We start from the raw sequence: 15,026 nt of genomic DNA on the forward strand, positions 1-15,026 counted from the left end.
GAAGAAGATGAATGCTCCCCGGATTATAAATGGAACAACCAATGGCACCGAATGGCACCAAAAGGGGGAACGGAGACAATCATCCATGACTTATGCTCTGATCACTTCGACAGTCCCATCCACTTGCCTCCTCACCATCTGAGCGGAAATGGACATGTCATTTTAGAGGTTATTCCTTCTAAATTACGACATGCTATCATGTCGATAAGAAATCGTACGGCACCCAATTCTGACTGGATAAGATCCGAACATATGAAGAATCTTCCGCCATTTCTCATCAATACTCCAGCAAGACTCTTTACACGTTACCTGTCGGAATGCAAGATTCCTAAATATTGGAAGACCAGCAGGACCGCGTTGTAGTATAAGAAGAGAGATCCATATGAAATCGGCAACTATCGTCCAATCTGTTTACAATATGTCATCTACAAGCCCTTCACAATAGTTATCCTTACCATGAGCGAAAAAGTGTTAGATGAAGGACAGCCATGAGAGAAAGATGGGTTTCGAAAGGGATTCAGCAAGAATGACCACGTTCACCTTGTTAGGAAACTCAACGAGGTATCACGAGAATACTACATGCCGCTATGACTCACCTTCACAAACTTAAAGGCCTTCGACTTAGCTGAGACGGAAGCGGTCATGGAAGCCGGCAAAAACCAAGGCGTACTCAAGGCGTAAGGCGTAGGGTGCTTACTCAGTACATAAAGGTACTTCGAGAGTAGTACAGTAACTTCACAATCGGAATTTCGCCATTCTACAAAAATATAATCATGTACGCGAAGAGAGGGGTCCGACTGCGTGAAACAAGTTCACCCAAAATTTTCAGTGCCACTCTCGAGGTGATGCGAAATCGCGGATAGCGATGATATGTCAGAGGAACCACACTGATCCCGCGGATAGCGGGATCAGGGTGGTTCCTCTGACAACGCAATCTGCAACTCCATCTCCAAATTAACTCTCCCTAATCGTCCTAGAAAACGGCGTGGGATCCGCTTTAGTTTCTACGAGGAGCGTTAGAACCTTCCTCTATGTATATGTTCTGGTCTCCTCAGCAACCTGTTCATAGGTTTCACTTGAGTAAGCAGTCCAGAAGAACTTACTGGGTTTCGACGCGCAGCTGGATGCGGGGCGGATACAAAAGTGGAGCATTGCAACTGAAATCGTTGTGAAAAACGGAGTACTTCACGCCGTTTTTTTTTTACTACGATTAGGGAGAGATGAGCGGAACCACCCCCTGATCCCGCAATCTACGATCCCAGAGTATAGAGTGTCCATCGAAAATCCACACCATGCCAGATTCGTGTGATGATGCCTTTGATACCACCGAATCCTGCTCCTGCTTTGAACTATACTTCAAAAACCTGAGCACTCCGCAAGCAAGAAGAAATTGCGGTGAGCGTCATTGAGCGTTCAGTCAAAAGAGTGATGCTAGGAGTATCCCTCTTCACACAAGTGAGGGACGGGATTCAAAGTTCCATCCCACGTCAGCAATCGAAGATTAGAGACGCCGCCTTACTTACCAAGGAAGGCAAAGTAAGGTGGGCCGAACACGTAATGCGCCTCAACGAGAACCGTTGGACCAGATCCGCTATGTGTTAGGTTCCACGCGATACTATGTACAAGAAGACCGCAAACGCAACGGTTTTCTTGCGTATAATGTCGCGCACACTTCTTCACAAGGTACCTTGAAAATATGATGACCGTTGTGTCATATGCAAAAGGAGGGCCACAACTCTGACACGCAACGGTGACAAAGGGAAAAATTACCGGCGTCCGCTCGACCTGTTCCAAGAACGACGAGAGTTTTCTAGTTTTGGGGTTGTCAAGAACTACCGATATCGAATGCGTGAATTCTATTTCAGCAGGTTAGAAAAAAGATTAACAAAACAAAAGCAAAAAAGCAAGTTTTGAAATAATAAGGAAAGAGCTTCTCCAAATTTTAATAGCTCTAAAAGTTGCTCATTTGTCGCACAGACTTCTTCCAGGTTTTTTTTTAATATTTCGAGTTGGTGGTGCGGATTCATTTAATTTCTGTTAGTTTTCCGTATGAAGCTTCTCTCAAGTGAAAAATATGGGATAGGATGCCTGAAGGTGAAGTTTTGCAACGCACTAAATTAGAGTTCCTACCGCTTTGATGGATGCTACAGCTGCAGTAAATCAGAACGAAAAAAGACAGTAAGAGAAATCCTGAGCATAGAATTCCCAACATATTGAAGGAGAAAGTGTCCACGGACGTCACGTTTAGAGACATCGGCATATCTTCTTGCACTGAACAACTCTTTTTAATAGTTAACTGTCTTGGACAAAATGTTCTTAATTGAGTCAGTTGAGGATTGTATGGACGCGAAAATAATTGGATCTACTTACCGGTATTATTCAGAATTGCTTGTTCATTTGATATTACTTCTCCTCTGTGACCATTATTGGTTTCTATCAAACTTTCACCCACTTCAAAACCATTGAGGGAAACTTCCGTATTATTTTGGCCAAAATGTAGCTAGAAATAAATAAATAAATGCGACCTGTTAACAAGAACAAGAGGTACCAAGTAGTTAATGTGACACATAAACACGCTTGAAAAGAGCGTCCGGCGAATTTTCGATGTCAGGTTTTTTTTTCAGTAACAGAAAATGTTGGTGACGCATTTTGCAAGTCTCATATCGCAAATGTCAATCAAATGTCGAATAAGGGCTGGTACAGAGCAGTCGGCTGGAGGTTCGCTGTAGCCCCACAGTCGGGAGTTTGGAACCGCCTTACTGTCAACCAAGCTTTTCATCCCTCCGGGGTCGATAAATTGGTACCAGACCTGTCTGGAAGTATAAAAAACACTGACTTGATGATCGGTTGGCCCCCGCAAGTCATTGTATAGGCCAACAGGTGTTTCAAAACCTCAACGATTACGAACTGCAGTAAAACGCGTTGGCGCGTCCCTAGTGGATTGATAAGCAAGTGACTTTTACTTTTTATAGCGTGAATAAAAAGTGTATTCTATAAATCCGAAAATTAGAGGCGACAACTTACTAAACAATGCAACTCTTTACACCCATGAATTGTAATAAATTCACATAAGATGGCTTTCATTACTAGCACAGGTGTGAATAATTGTGTGGTTGGGTGAGTAAACTGATGTCTCTGGTTCTTCTTTAGTACATGATCCTAGGATTTACACGAAATGTTCGGGATTTTTACTACTATCTCCAAAAGCTAGTCTTTTCTACCATTCCATGATAAGTTTGTTTTTATGTTTGCATTCGTGTTCGTTCCAAGCAATGAAGAAAGCGTCCAACTGCTAGAGATTATTCCACCTTGTTCATTTGCATCCATCAATATCTGCTTCGCATAGCAAGCACCTTATCCTGCAATTCCTCCTCCACAACTTGGTTATATTTATCAGCTAACATTTTCTGTAACATCTAATGTACTGTTTGAATTCTGTCGACTTCGATTTCTGCTAGGTAATTCTCTTTGAGATAGGCTGCACTACTCTGTTTTTGCATATTACTTCCTCACTTTCAAATTTTTACAAAATTTTCAAATCTTATTAGCACGAATCAAGGACCAACAAAGTAATTACCATCATAATCGTCAACACCAGGTAGCCACTTATTCGGCAATGTCTTAATGACCTTCCACATGAAGAGGCTGCGACAATAAAAAGTCGTTGAAATTATCGGTTTGCCCACACATATATTCGACAAAAAGAAGCAATTCATTTAAATTATTTTGCATTTCAGATTGCAATGATGCTTAAGTGAAATAAAACCTCCGCTATAACTCTCCAATTCTTGAAAAGCTATGTAATAATGATGTTGTCCAAAAATACACATCGAACTTGCGAATGGCAGCAGTTGTAAGCTTATCAACTCTACTCAACTGTATGGTTTCAAGCAACGAAGGCAACTTCTATCACCAGGACGTTTTCTTTTTCGTTCGTTTCAAAGAGCGCATCTTAAGAACTGCTTGTGCTGCAAAATGGAGGAGGCGGTGTGGGTGGTACCTAGCACAAGAGAAGAGACAACCAGCGTACTGTGGCGATTATGGTGCTGTCAGGAGCTCGGTGTAATTATCAGCGTTCACTAGCCTCCTGGATACTCGGCGGCACATCATACGGGTTACTCTTGACCGTTCCCGCATACGACTACTGCTTTGGATACATAGATATACATATATCATCGCTGTGTACGCTGTTTTTGGTCGTGCCCAAAAATAATGATGGTGCGAAACACAATAACAAAACCTAAATCCTTCTTCTCTTCTTTATTTTACATTCACCTTTTTTTTGGTACCTGCCCTACAACAGAATTACAAGCTGATGGTTGAAATGAAGTCGGTGTTTATGTTGCTCACGTCCAGCTTTATATTGCGCTTCCTTCCACTTTGTCATGTGACAATTCATACACTGAACATACACGCAAAGTATAGATTGGATACATTTTCCACACACTTCGTTTTTCCTAAGTAAAAAAAAAACCACAGGTCCCTTTTTTGATTTGTTTTAAATGAAGAAAAAATGGCATAGCTTAACAAATCAGTCTATCGGGGACTTCGCATGTGACGACTGTCAAAAACAGAGGAATGTTTTCGCAGAGGCGGTCAGTTCGAACATGTCATTTTGAGAAGCTACGTCTTTCTTTGAAGTTAATGCACTTTGAAATCCTTCATTAAATTATTCTAATGAAGTGAGTTTTCGTTATATCTCTATTTCTTTGCTCCACTCTGATTATAAAGGTATACCCGATCCTTGGACTCTCACATTTCATTTTATCCCAGGAGTGAAATCGAAAATAGTTCCTAAATGAATGAGCGCCTGTCTCTGCTCCATATAAACTGTATGCCGTATTCTTCAGTACGGCAGATGTCTCTAATTCAAAAAATACTGCTGTGCTCTGCACGACAGTAGAAACTTGCACTTGACTTACCTTCAAATTCCCAACCAGCACGAGATCGCTCTTACATGGATATGTACTACTTAACTATTTTGAGCATCCTTTCCGGAAAGAAATTTGAAAAAAAAACAACAAATACTATAGTGGGGTCAAAACGACATGAAACACGTACGTAATTGCGTACGCAGCTTCTCTCGAGGCGCTTCAGTGGAGCGTAGCGGCTAGGAGCGCGGTGAAACCCTTGCTAGCACCATTCATCGCTGCAGTTTACGACGGTCCGAACTCGGTTCTAAATGCTGCCTCCACAGCGCCGTTTCGAGCGCGTACGCAAATGCACCGTAACTACACTCGTGATTCATGTCGTTTTGACCCGACTATACATATGCGCTGTAATCTACCTGTCTACTGTATTTGATAACGCACATTGCGGGTTTCTTCACATGTGAAGAAGTTTGGAAAAGATAACTCAAGTCTATAGACTCTCTTTAAAACAAGTTCAAATCGGCACTAGAAGACGGAGAAAATGTCGGAGATCAAGAGCCCCTACCATCAGGCGAACGTCTAGGCCCTTCATTAGAATCACGCACAAGTAGATCTTGCAATCGGAGTGTTTATAACTCAAAACCACCAAAAAAAAAAAGAACATAGAACAACAATATGATCGTGTATTTTGCCCAAAAACGAAATAAATACCTCTGACTTTCAACACTACACTATTTAAATGCTAAAGGAAGGATACAAATATGATTTAAGGAGAAATGGCGAAAGCATCGTTAGAAGAACTGGGACACATTTGAACTTCTTCATTTCTCTTCCCTCTCGAATCTGGAGGAAACGAAACGAAGCAGTTACAAAGCCACGAAAGAAACCTGAAACAAATGGGAGTCCTACCCGCAGGAACGATACCACGGCGGTATGGATTTCGACCCCAGAGAGCAGTAGAATACGACGAAAAATTGGAATGTGTATTGCATGATGCCCCAAGGCGAAGCAGATCTTAAAACGGTCGAGGGATTACCGCTCACGAAATCTGTGCGGCAAACAACTACAAGCAGCTCAAATCCCGAATATCAGAAATTCTGCGCTTTTCAGCTTTACGTAAATTCTTCACGCGCACGAAGTATAACAGGAACTTTTCCAAAAATTGATCATACCTGCTGTCCAACACTGTTATTTATTTCCAGTGTGCTAGTTAACACAGCTAATATGCGTTACAAACTTATTCTCTTTTTCTCATGGGTGTTATGTCTTCTTGTATTACTCCCCTGTACTCTCCCTTTACTCAGAGGAAAACTGCTGATCAACATTGCGAGTTTCCTCCATTGCGGCATTTGTGGATTTGGAAAACAGCATGGAACAGATTAGCGTGTATTGCGCAACCACCAACTTGATAGTTGATAGGAATGATTGGTGATCAATACTATGACAACATCGCAACCATTGGTTACTATACAAAATACTGCTGTTTGAAATGAAAGTTTGATGTATTCAATAAAATGCTAACGTGGTACTATAATCAAGCCAAAAAAAGCAAACGTTTTTCGCAAATCCTTAGAGCTATCGTATCACAAAATGGACGATGCTGGGATCCCTCAGCGAATAGATAAGAAGTAGGGATGTAGTTCACAAATATGAGCGTGATCGTGGTCATTTCTCACAAGTAATCCAGAAGACCTGTTAAACAGCTTTAGCTACACCCGTGTCTCTAACGAGACTATTTATTGCGGATAATAGAACGATAGCGATCTGCAACGCATCTGCAGTTGTGCAGATGGATGGGTGGTCCATTGCGTATTCTGCTGCTTATTTGAGTTATATAAGTTGGATTGAAGATGTTCGACTACAACGGAATAATCCACGTTCTCTCGCGTATAATAACTTGCATAGTAGGGGGCAGTAGTACAGCGAAGCCTGTTTCTCATGCCTTTTTCAAGATAAATTGGATTGAGTCTGATCATGCTCATACTCGCAAACTACACACCTGCCTCTATCTATTCGTGGAGAGACCGTCAAATTAGTGATACAATGCCTATAAACCAGTGCAGGCTGAAATTACTGACAGTTTTACCTTCAAATGGTATGAAAGAAGCAAAATTTCTCTTCTACACTAACAGAAAGCGTCCAAGTATATCGTGATCCGTGGTATGTTAAAGCGTAAGGTCAACAATCTAAACAGGAAACTTCTTAAAACTCATGCATTATTAGAATAGTAGCATAGCGAACTCATAGAAACAAAGTCAGACGCTTAACGAAAACCATATTGTTTTGACCACGCCAAAGAGGTGGTAACTATCGGTCAAAGATCAGCACAGTTAACTCGAGAAGAAACTTCGTGCTTAGAAAGTCAACTGTTCATTTTGAATCTTCTTCAACGAGATCTGGAGTTGAACGAGACGAACGAGATTCGACGGCGGACAGTGTAGCTAAGAACATCATTCTGTATACGGTCGAGCATAGAAAGACAGCACTCTCCTAATGAATGAAAAAGGATCAAAACCAAGCAATTTACAACTCTTACAGCTTCCCAAGCTCCTTCGAATCCAAGCCGAGGAGTTGTTTTAAGAGGTGTTCGAAACTATATTCTCTCTAGAAAGAACAATACTAATTTGTGTTTCAGGAAAGTGCGAAAGGAACTAGACCCACAGAAACAGCGTCTGAAACCTGAAATTACTGCTCAAGCATGGTCGACGAAATTTCAAAAACATCTGAGGTGTAAAGAAGAAGAAAATACAAAACTACTACTCTTATGATAGAAAAAGTGTTAGTCGTTGTATGCTAGACGTGGATATGATCTTCATTTAGCAAAATCTCCACCCGCCCCCGTCGAAATATTTTGTTTTTTGCTTCATTTCCGGCATTTTCATTTTTTTACGTCTTTCACTTTCTATGTTGCTACGCTGTTACCGTTTTGTTCTTTGAACCCCTTTAGAACCCAACCCTACCAAGTAATTGTAACAGAAACACGCCATACGACCCCTAAACTAGCTCTAAACTACAAAAAGAAGCTAAACTAAATCATCATCTCGTGTCTCGCTGATACATCTCTTAAAGAGAACAATGCCGTCCGCGAAACGAAAGTTGCTTTCTTCCCAAGCAAGACTGTAATACTAATACCTAATACCCACTGTAATAATTCGGAAATGTAGTATTGCTTTGTCAAGTTTTCGATCCGGCAAGCATGGTGAGTGTTGGTGAAAGAGCTAAATCGTAGTGGTGCATCGATGGTAGGAATTGGCTAATGTCCTCACATACAAAGTGTCCATCCTTTGCTTGGCCAACGTTGACAGTATTGCGCTAGTTTCTGCGCTATCGGAGGCTTTCTCAAAGTCGACGAAGTTTATGAAGATTATATATATATATATATATATTACATTTATATATAGGACCGCGCACACAAGTCTGACTGCTACCTGCTCGAGGTGCCCCTGCTGTAACTAAACGCAATCAGGCGTTCGAGTGTACGCATTGGGAACGTACGAGCTATATCACCTGCGCTGTTATATGGCAAAAAGATTCCCATACATTGCAAAAAAGGTGCTGTCCAGCACGTCACTAAAACCCACAACCTGAAAGGTTGGCTACCTGAAGGGAGCATTGAATCTTTGGCAACAACCATTCGTTTCGTCACGCTGAAATGCCGGACACTGTCGAGTGAACTCCAACAAACCGCCCTGTCTAGGCTTCTGCGATATCACTCTGTGCCGCTTGCTGCACTGCAGAAATAACGCATGAGAGATCGGTCCGCCATCAGCATCGAAAATAAAACAATATACTGCGGCGATGCTGGTAAGAAGAAAGTAGGTGGCTGCGCGATAGCTGTGAGGAACCTGTGAGGTTACAACAACCTGATGGAGGAATTTGGCTCAACGTCGTCTAGATGCGCCTTCGTACGACTGCGGGGGACGCAGAGGACGTGAACGCTGGATAGTAATTGCCCACGCACCTACGAAAACCGCTGAGAACAATGAGGACGACATCTACGACGAATTCAATGCGTTGATGTCAAAAATGCCCATCCATTAGGTGGTCATAGTCGGAATCGACGCAAATGCGAAGATGGAACTCGAACAACAATCCGATGTGGTAGGAAAATGTTATTATCTAATGGAGCGCACGTTGGGCAACGATGACCGTCTAGTTGTGTGAACAGACGGGCCTCATCATCGCTTCCACGTTCAAGAGGAATCATCACTATCAGCTCATATGGCAGGGTTCAACCCTTTTAACGCCTGAAGAGCAGCACAAGCGGAACATGAGAACTCTCAAAGTTCAGCTCGACTACGTTCTGACGAGGAACATTCCTCATTCGGATATCCCAAAATCTAGAGCTGTTTGGGACGTCGCTTTCGACTCTGACCACCGTTGCAGTTCTTCTCAGCATTAACATACGGTTCCACAAGAGGTACCGAGGAGTACCTCCACAACCGAAAATCGACATGGCAGGTCTAAAAGAAGATGAATGCAGAACGAATTTCCGCATTCCGCCAACGTGTATCTATTCATGTTGGAGTACAGACAAGAAAAAAGCTTTCCGATGTGGATTGCTTTACAAAGTGCATCCAGGACGCTGCAAAGAAAACACTCCCTGTTGAAATGCCGCGGAAGAAGTTTGCCTTTGCATCTGCGAAAACAAAATCCACGTACAATTCTGTGTGTGTGTCGCCCGCAGCACTGGTGACTTCGACCCGGAAAAGCGTGTTAGAAGGAAGCTTCATCGTCAGCTGCAATAAGACCGCGATAACGAGTGGACTTCGAGAGCGGAGGAGTTAGAAAAGGCGTGGGAGGACAAGAACCGGTGAAAAGCCTATGCTTTATTAAAGTAGTATAGTGGCAAGATGAAAAGATGTTCTCCAGCTCTCAACACTGCCAATGGAAAGGCTGTCGGTGAAGCAAATCTTCCAATTTGGAGCCTTCCAATTTAGAGGGATCACTTCAAGACTTTGCTGAACCGGCAGGCGCCGTCAGCTCCTGAACTCGAGCACGTTCATAGGTAAGAACGCTGAAATATCTTCCTCCGTCTGGGATTGAGGATGACAAAGATCATCCTATAATATGGATAGAGGAAAGGGTACCTGACTCGTGGAGACACGCTATAATAATTCCCCTCCACGAGAAGTTATCCGCCACGGACCCTAGGAATTATCGAAGAATCTCCTTGCTGCGTGTTTTGGAGCGGATTATTTTATACCAACTTATTAAGCATCGCGAAGAAACAACGCGCGGCGAGCAAGCTGGTTTTCGTCCTGGCCGATTTACGATTGGCCAGGTGTTAGGAAAGTGTAATCGTTAGGAAAGTGATCGAAATCTGGGAGCGGTACTCGAAGCGGATGCAATTAGTTTTTTTTGGATCTTGAAGCTGCTCTCGACTATCCTCATCGAGGCCGTCTTCTCAACGCGCTCCGCGCCAACGTGAATAACGAACAACTGCTGCAGTTTGAACACCAGCTGGATGTCCAATACCGTTTGAAGTGGTAACTGGAGTAAGACAGGGTGCAGTAGCAGGACCCTTCCTCTTCAACTTCGTTATCGACGATATCATGCGAAGAACAGTCGATCAGTGTCCTGCAGACATCGTCTTAGCACCATCAGGACGCCCCTTGACCGATCTCGAGTGCGTCGACGATGTTGTTATATTCGCGAAAAGCAGTACGTAACATCAACATGTTGTCAACCTTGTATCGATGCTGGCTACACCCTGTGGGCTATGTATACGCCCTGATAAGTGCAAACAGATGTGGCTCTCTTCGAGACCTCGAACGAGGATCCGGATGGATGGACGGTCGATCGAACTCGGTGAGTTATTACCTGGATACTGAAGAACAACGGCAGCTACGGAAACTATATTCACTATTCAATAGTCAGAGAGGCCATTTCTTCATTTAACTCCTTGACAAAGTGCCTGTGGTGGACCCCCATCACCTACGAAGTCAAGCTGCGAGTTTACTTATCTGCAATTCGCCCTATCATGATGTACGGATCGGAGACTTGGGCAGCACCGTTTAGGCTGATGGAGAAGCGTGATTGCACGGAACGAAAGCTGCTTAGACGGCTGCATGGCTACTTTTGACCTAGGGTATGCCACGATGAAAAGCTTTACGCAGAAGTTGATGTGGTATACCGGCGGATGACATATGGAAGATATCAACATCTTGCACAGCCATCGAAAGGGGCTGCCGAAAATCGTGTTTGCTTCTTTCGTCATACACTAAGGAGACCAGCAGATCACCTTGTTCTAAGAGTTGTGAGTTCGTCGGGTTTGAGCTGGAAAAGGCCACCTGGCCGAAAGTGGAAGTTATGGAATGAGGTGGTGAAAGAAGACCTGAGGATATTCGGCGTGGATAGGCAGTTAAGGCGAGATGCAAGGTTTCGCAGAATATGGAATAACGACGAATGGATCGATTCCGTGCAAGCTTTCGCAGAAGATCGAGAATGTTGGGCAGAGCTGTGTTCAAGGACGACACACTTCGGCGAAGATCGAAGATGCGGGTAATCACGTCAGGCGATGGCATCAGCCCGCCGATTAAGTCAATATATAGGCCCAAATCCAGTCTGTCGACGGTATATATATATATATATATATATACCGTCGTATATATATATATATATATATATATATATATATATATATATATATATGTATATATGTATATATATACCGTCGACAGACTGGATTTGGTCCATGTCTCTGACGGAATCCATCTTGTTCTTGACGTTGGAACAAAGTGATGATCTTTGAGAACACTGTGTAAGATTCTCAATAAGCAGATCGGATAGCAAATCCAGAAGTCCTCTCGCTTCTCGTTTCTTATATATAAGGAGTGTTCGGGAGTCCTTCCGTTAATCTCGGATCCGTGGTTTTTAAGGATTGGACCTCGTAACATCGCTAGGATGACATGAAGAAGAAGACCACCAGACTGTTCAGAAAAAGAACTCGAAGATGAGCTACACCGGAAAGAACGATCACGCTTTATGATTGAAACAGGAGAACACGAACAAAAAAGGTTCAATTAAAAACCTCTCTGCAATCATTCATTCTCACGACGAGAAAACGTGCAAATTCCGACTTCAATCGGAAGGGCTGTTAGCGCAATATTGTATACGCGAAGGTCTCTGCTACAGTTTTTAAAATTTGTTCTTTTTTGCGCTCCTTCTAGAATTTTTCTGCCTATACTTTGAAAAATCTTCATCAAAAGCTTTTCTGCAGCTTGTGCTTGCAAGCAATATGTGATGCGTTCGGATCAAGTTCACAGCATCAAGTCCTTTACTCAAGCTATTCCTTGGTGGATTTCGGAACTCGATCCAGGCTTTTAAGGTGGGTATTCCTTAGTACCCACAGCTCCACAGTAACTTATCCTTAGGGGAGATAACTGGCAACGAATCTACAATTGCTCCGCGTAGCAGTTAGCAGCATCAGCAGACCATTGCACTGCGTCCGCCTTATCCCTCACCCAGCACATCGTCCATCAATGTTCTCCCTTCTAATAAGGCAAAACATGCCTCACAGAAGCACGCTATCTCTAATATTGCGTCTGTACTGTACCGAATATACCGAATACACCGACCGTTTACGTATAGAGATATATGAAAGGATTGCACTCAAAGTGCAAGAAATAGAAAATAATCGCATACTTTATTCATTTAAAACAAAAAAATCGAAACTTTCAGGTCTCAAGGCTCTTGAAGACAAAATGATAGAATGAGAAGATCTATCGATTAATACCAACATATTTTGTAAGACTTTATTTCCTTTGGTTTCAGAGAATCCGTATAAATGCTGTCAAAGCAGGAAATTCGAAGAGATGTTTGCTTTAAATTTGATGAATTCACGTTTGCGCACACAGATCCAACGCACACACAGATCCAGTTCAAAATCTAACCAAAGCGTGAAGTGACGAAAGCGCTTTCGAACATACCGTAGTGCACCGTTGCTTCAAAACGTTAAGCACTTGACTGAGGGATTCGCATTTTGAAAAATAGTGTAACAGTGTAGAGTCCGTCAAAGAAATTCTTAAAAGCAAGACGAGGATGTTTCAGATTTTCGCATAAAAAGGATGTTTGAAACTATTTCTTCCCGTAATTCATAACAAAAACGAAGTGTTCTTGAAACACTGATAAATGTTGAATGTTCTGTTGCATGCAGAAGCAAGCACCAAGTTTTTGATCTGCTGAAAATGCAAGTCTTTGGAACTATGATGACGAAGTTCAGCTTCATTATAAAGCTGAACGTAGAGTAAAGGTTAAATTTTTGAACGTTGTCAGCTACACGTTTTTTGGTGTTGTTTTGTCCCTCTGGAAATTTGTGTTTATGTGTTTGTGTTTTGTGCTTTTTGTGTGTTTTGTGTGTTTTGTTTTTTGTGTTTTTTGCTTCATTTTCGGCATTTTCATTCCTTTCACGTTTCTCACTTTCTACGTTGCTACGTTTATACCCTTTTGTTCTTCGAACCATCCTAGAACCCAACTCATCACGTAATTGCAATGCCAACAAGGCGTTCGAGCTCAGTGGCGCGGTGATGGGTGGCTTCATGATTACTGCCAGCATAAGATATGCCTGCTCTAGGGTAACGGCAGCCTCTTCTGCAGACACTTATTCGGCTGCACATAATCGGCTTTGAGTACCCAACGACCCCAGGCTTTTAGTTAGCGGCTTCAACTTCCAGCAAAGGTTTGTAATCTTTCGAGGTTTTTGGTCCTCCTCGATGGGAGCTCTTGAGTATGCAATCGCCATACGCACCTCCGGATGGTGAGTACATTGTCGATCTTTGCAAGAGTTCTGCCGTTGTTCGATTACCATGCCCGCTACCGATTAACTTTCTTCATGAAAAGAAAATGAAAATTCAGATGAAAAAGGCGCGTGGAAGACATTAGCCCGGCTTGACGATTGCCATTTTCATTCCAGTCCCCTCATCCTGATTTTTAGATCATGTATTCCTCTTCTGTAGCTCCTTCTAGTTTGGTGTAAGTCTCTGACAACTAACTTGGAGAAATACATGAGATTGCGCATCAAGTCGTCCTCATGAAACCGTCTAATTCGCAATTTGTCAGCCGCTGATATTAGTAAGTTGCGGTTTACGACGCTCAAGGATTATTGGCACGGAAGCGGAGAATGACCAGACGCAGTGATAAGATTTTCCATCACCTCACTCAATTATGGAGAAAAAGCCCGAAGAGTTGTCCTTCAAAATTGACCTATATACTCTGTAAATACGGGTGGACAGATTGCGGAAGTGATAGAATCTACACATAAATTTATATAACGCAGCACGTAGGTCTTAAATAGTCAAAACCTTTCAATGTGTTTTCGTGTTCAACCAATGTGTAGAACATTCGGATAGTATTTCCCCTAAATGAAGGTTCTTCCTGCTAAGAGAAACGTTTAAATTTTAAATGTTGATGCTATTGTTGCGAAACAACAATAATGTGAAGACTCAACCTTATTGTTGGTAAATCCTCGCTCAATAGCAGTAGAGTCCACATACATCCAATCAGTTTCATCACTAACCACAACAGATTCGTCATTTCTAATGAGTTTGACACGAAACTGATACCTGTAATGAAAAAAGGTATTAAGGAAGAGAGCTAATAATCATTAGCATACAGGAAGGCTCGGGGTGCGGGACAAGAGGTACCCGCGAAAATCGGCTGACCGCTGCCGACCTGCTTTCAGCGCCGTGCGCCTCCGCATAATTACGGCTGCCGCTCCACCAGTTAGACCTCATTCACGGCCGCCTCGGATCACCTAGACCTCTCCTTTCTACGTCCTTCGAATCAACGCCGCGCGCGATGTTCAAGTCACGATGGAGAGGTGGAAACTGCGAATATGGAACAGAGAAAAGCGAAAAGTAAGTTGATGCAACAAGTTCTGATATACGAATTTGGTAAACTGAACACATATTATAGCAAATTAGGAAGAAAAAAATTAATCTTTCTATCCAATTAGAAGATATGCCATCAGAAGCATACCCAATCTAAAATGGATCGTTTAGGTAAAGGTGAAACGATTTCGCCTTATAATTTTAGCCTATATCTTTTCTCTTAATGACATTTCAAAAGTGACATGCTGAGTGATAAGAGTGATATGCGTGGACTACATTGACCTCATTTGACAACACACATAAAGATTATAACAAAAACATGCTG

At 42.5% G+C, this 15,026-nt stretch overlaps 2 protein-coding genes across 3 annotated transcripts in view; one reads left to right on the forward strand and one right to left on the reverse strand.

Annotated features, from left to right (window-relative positions):
• RB195_022721 (uncharacterized protein) overlaps positions 1–15,026 on the reverse strand; it is a gene marked incomplete at both ends in the record, with an annotated part of 50,827 nt that overhangs the window by 175 nt on the left and 35,626 nt on the right. Inside the window, 5 exons of one of the 2 annotated variants that reach the window (XM_064209929.1) lie at positions 136–233; positions 310–407; positions 2,131–2,271; positions 2,371–2,500; positions 14,320–14,434. In XM_064209929.1, coding sequence (XP_064065810.1) covers positions 136–233; positions 310–407; positions 2,131–2,271; positions 2,371–2,500; positions 14,320–14,434 — 582 coding nt within the window. Of the gene's footprint in view, positions 1–135; positions 234–309; positions 408–2,130; positions 2,272–2,370; positions 2,501–14,319; positions 14,435–14,515; positions 14,572–15,026 lie in introns of those variants that run through there. The other variant, XM_064209931.1, reaches the window with a different exon arrangement.
• On the forward strand, positions 10,427–11,379 carry RB195_022722 (uncharacterized protein; the record flags this gene model as incomplete). Its single annotated transcript, XM_064209934.1, has 3 exons — positions 10,427–10,535; positions 10,622–10,682; positions 10,962–11,379. 3 exons carry the CDS (start codon positions 10,427–10,429, stop codon positions 11,377–11,379), a joined length of 588 nt encoding a protein of 195 aa, XP_064065812.1.

This window comes from Necator americanus, chromosome X (genome assembly GCF_031761385.1).
Source record: "Necator americanus strain Aroian chromosome X, whole genome shotgun sequence".
NCBI lineage: Eukaryota > Metazoa > Nematoda > Chromadorea > Rhabditida > Ancylostomatidae > Necator > Necator americanus.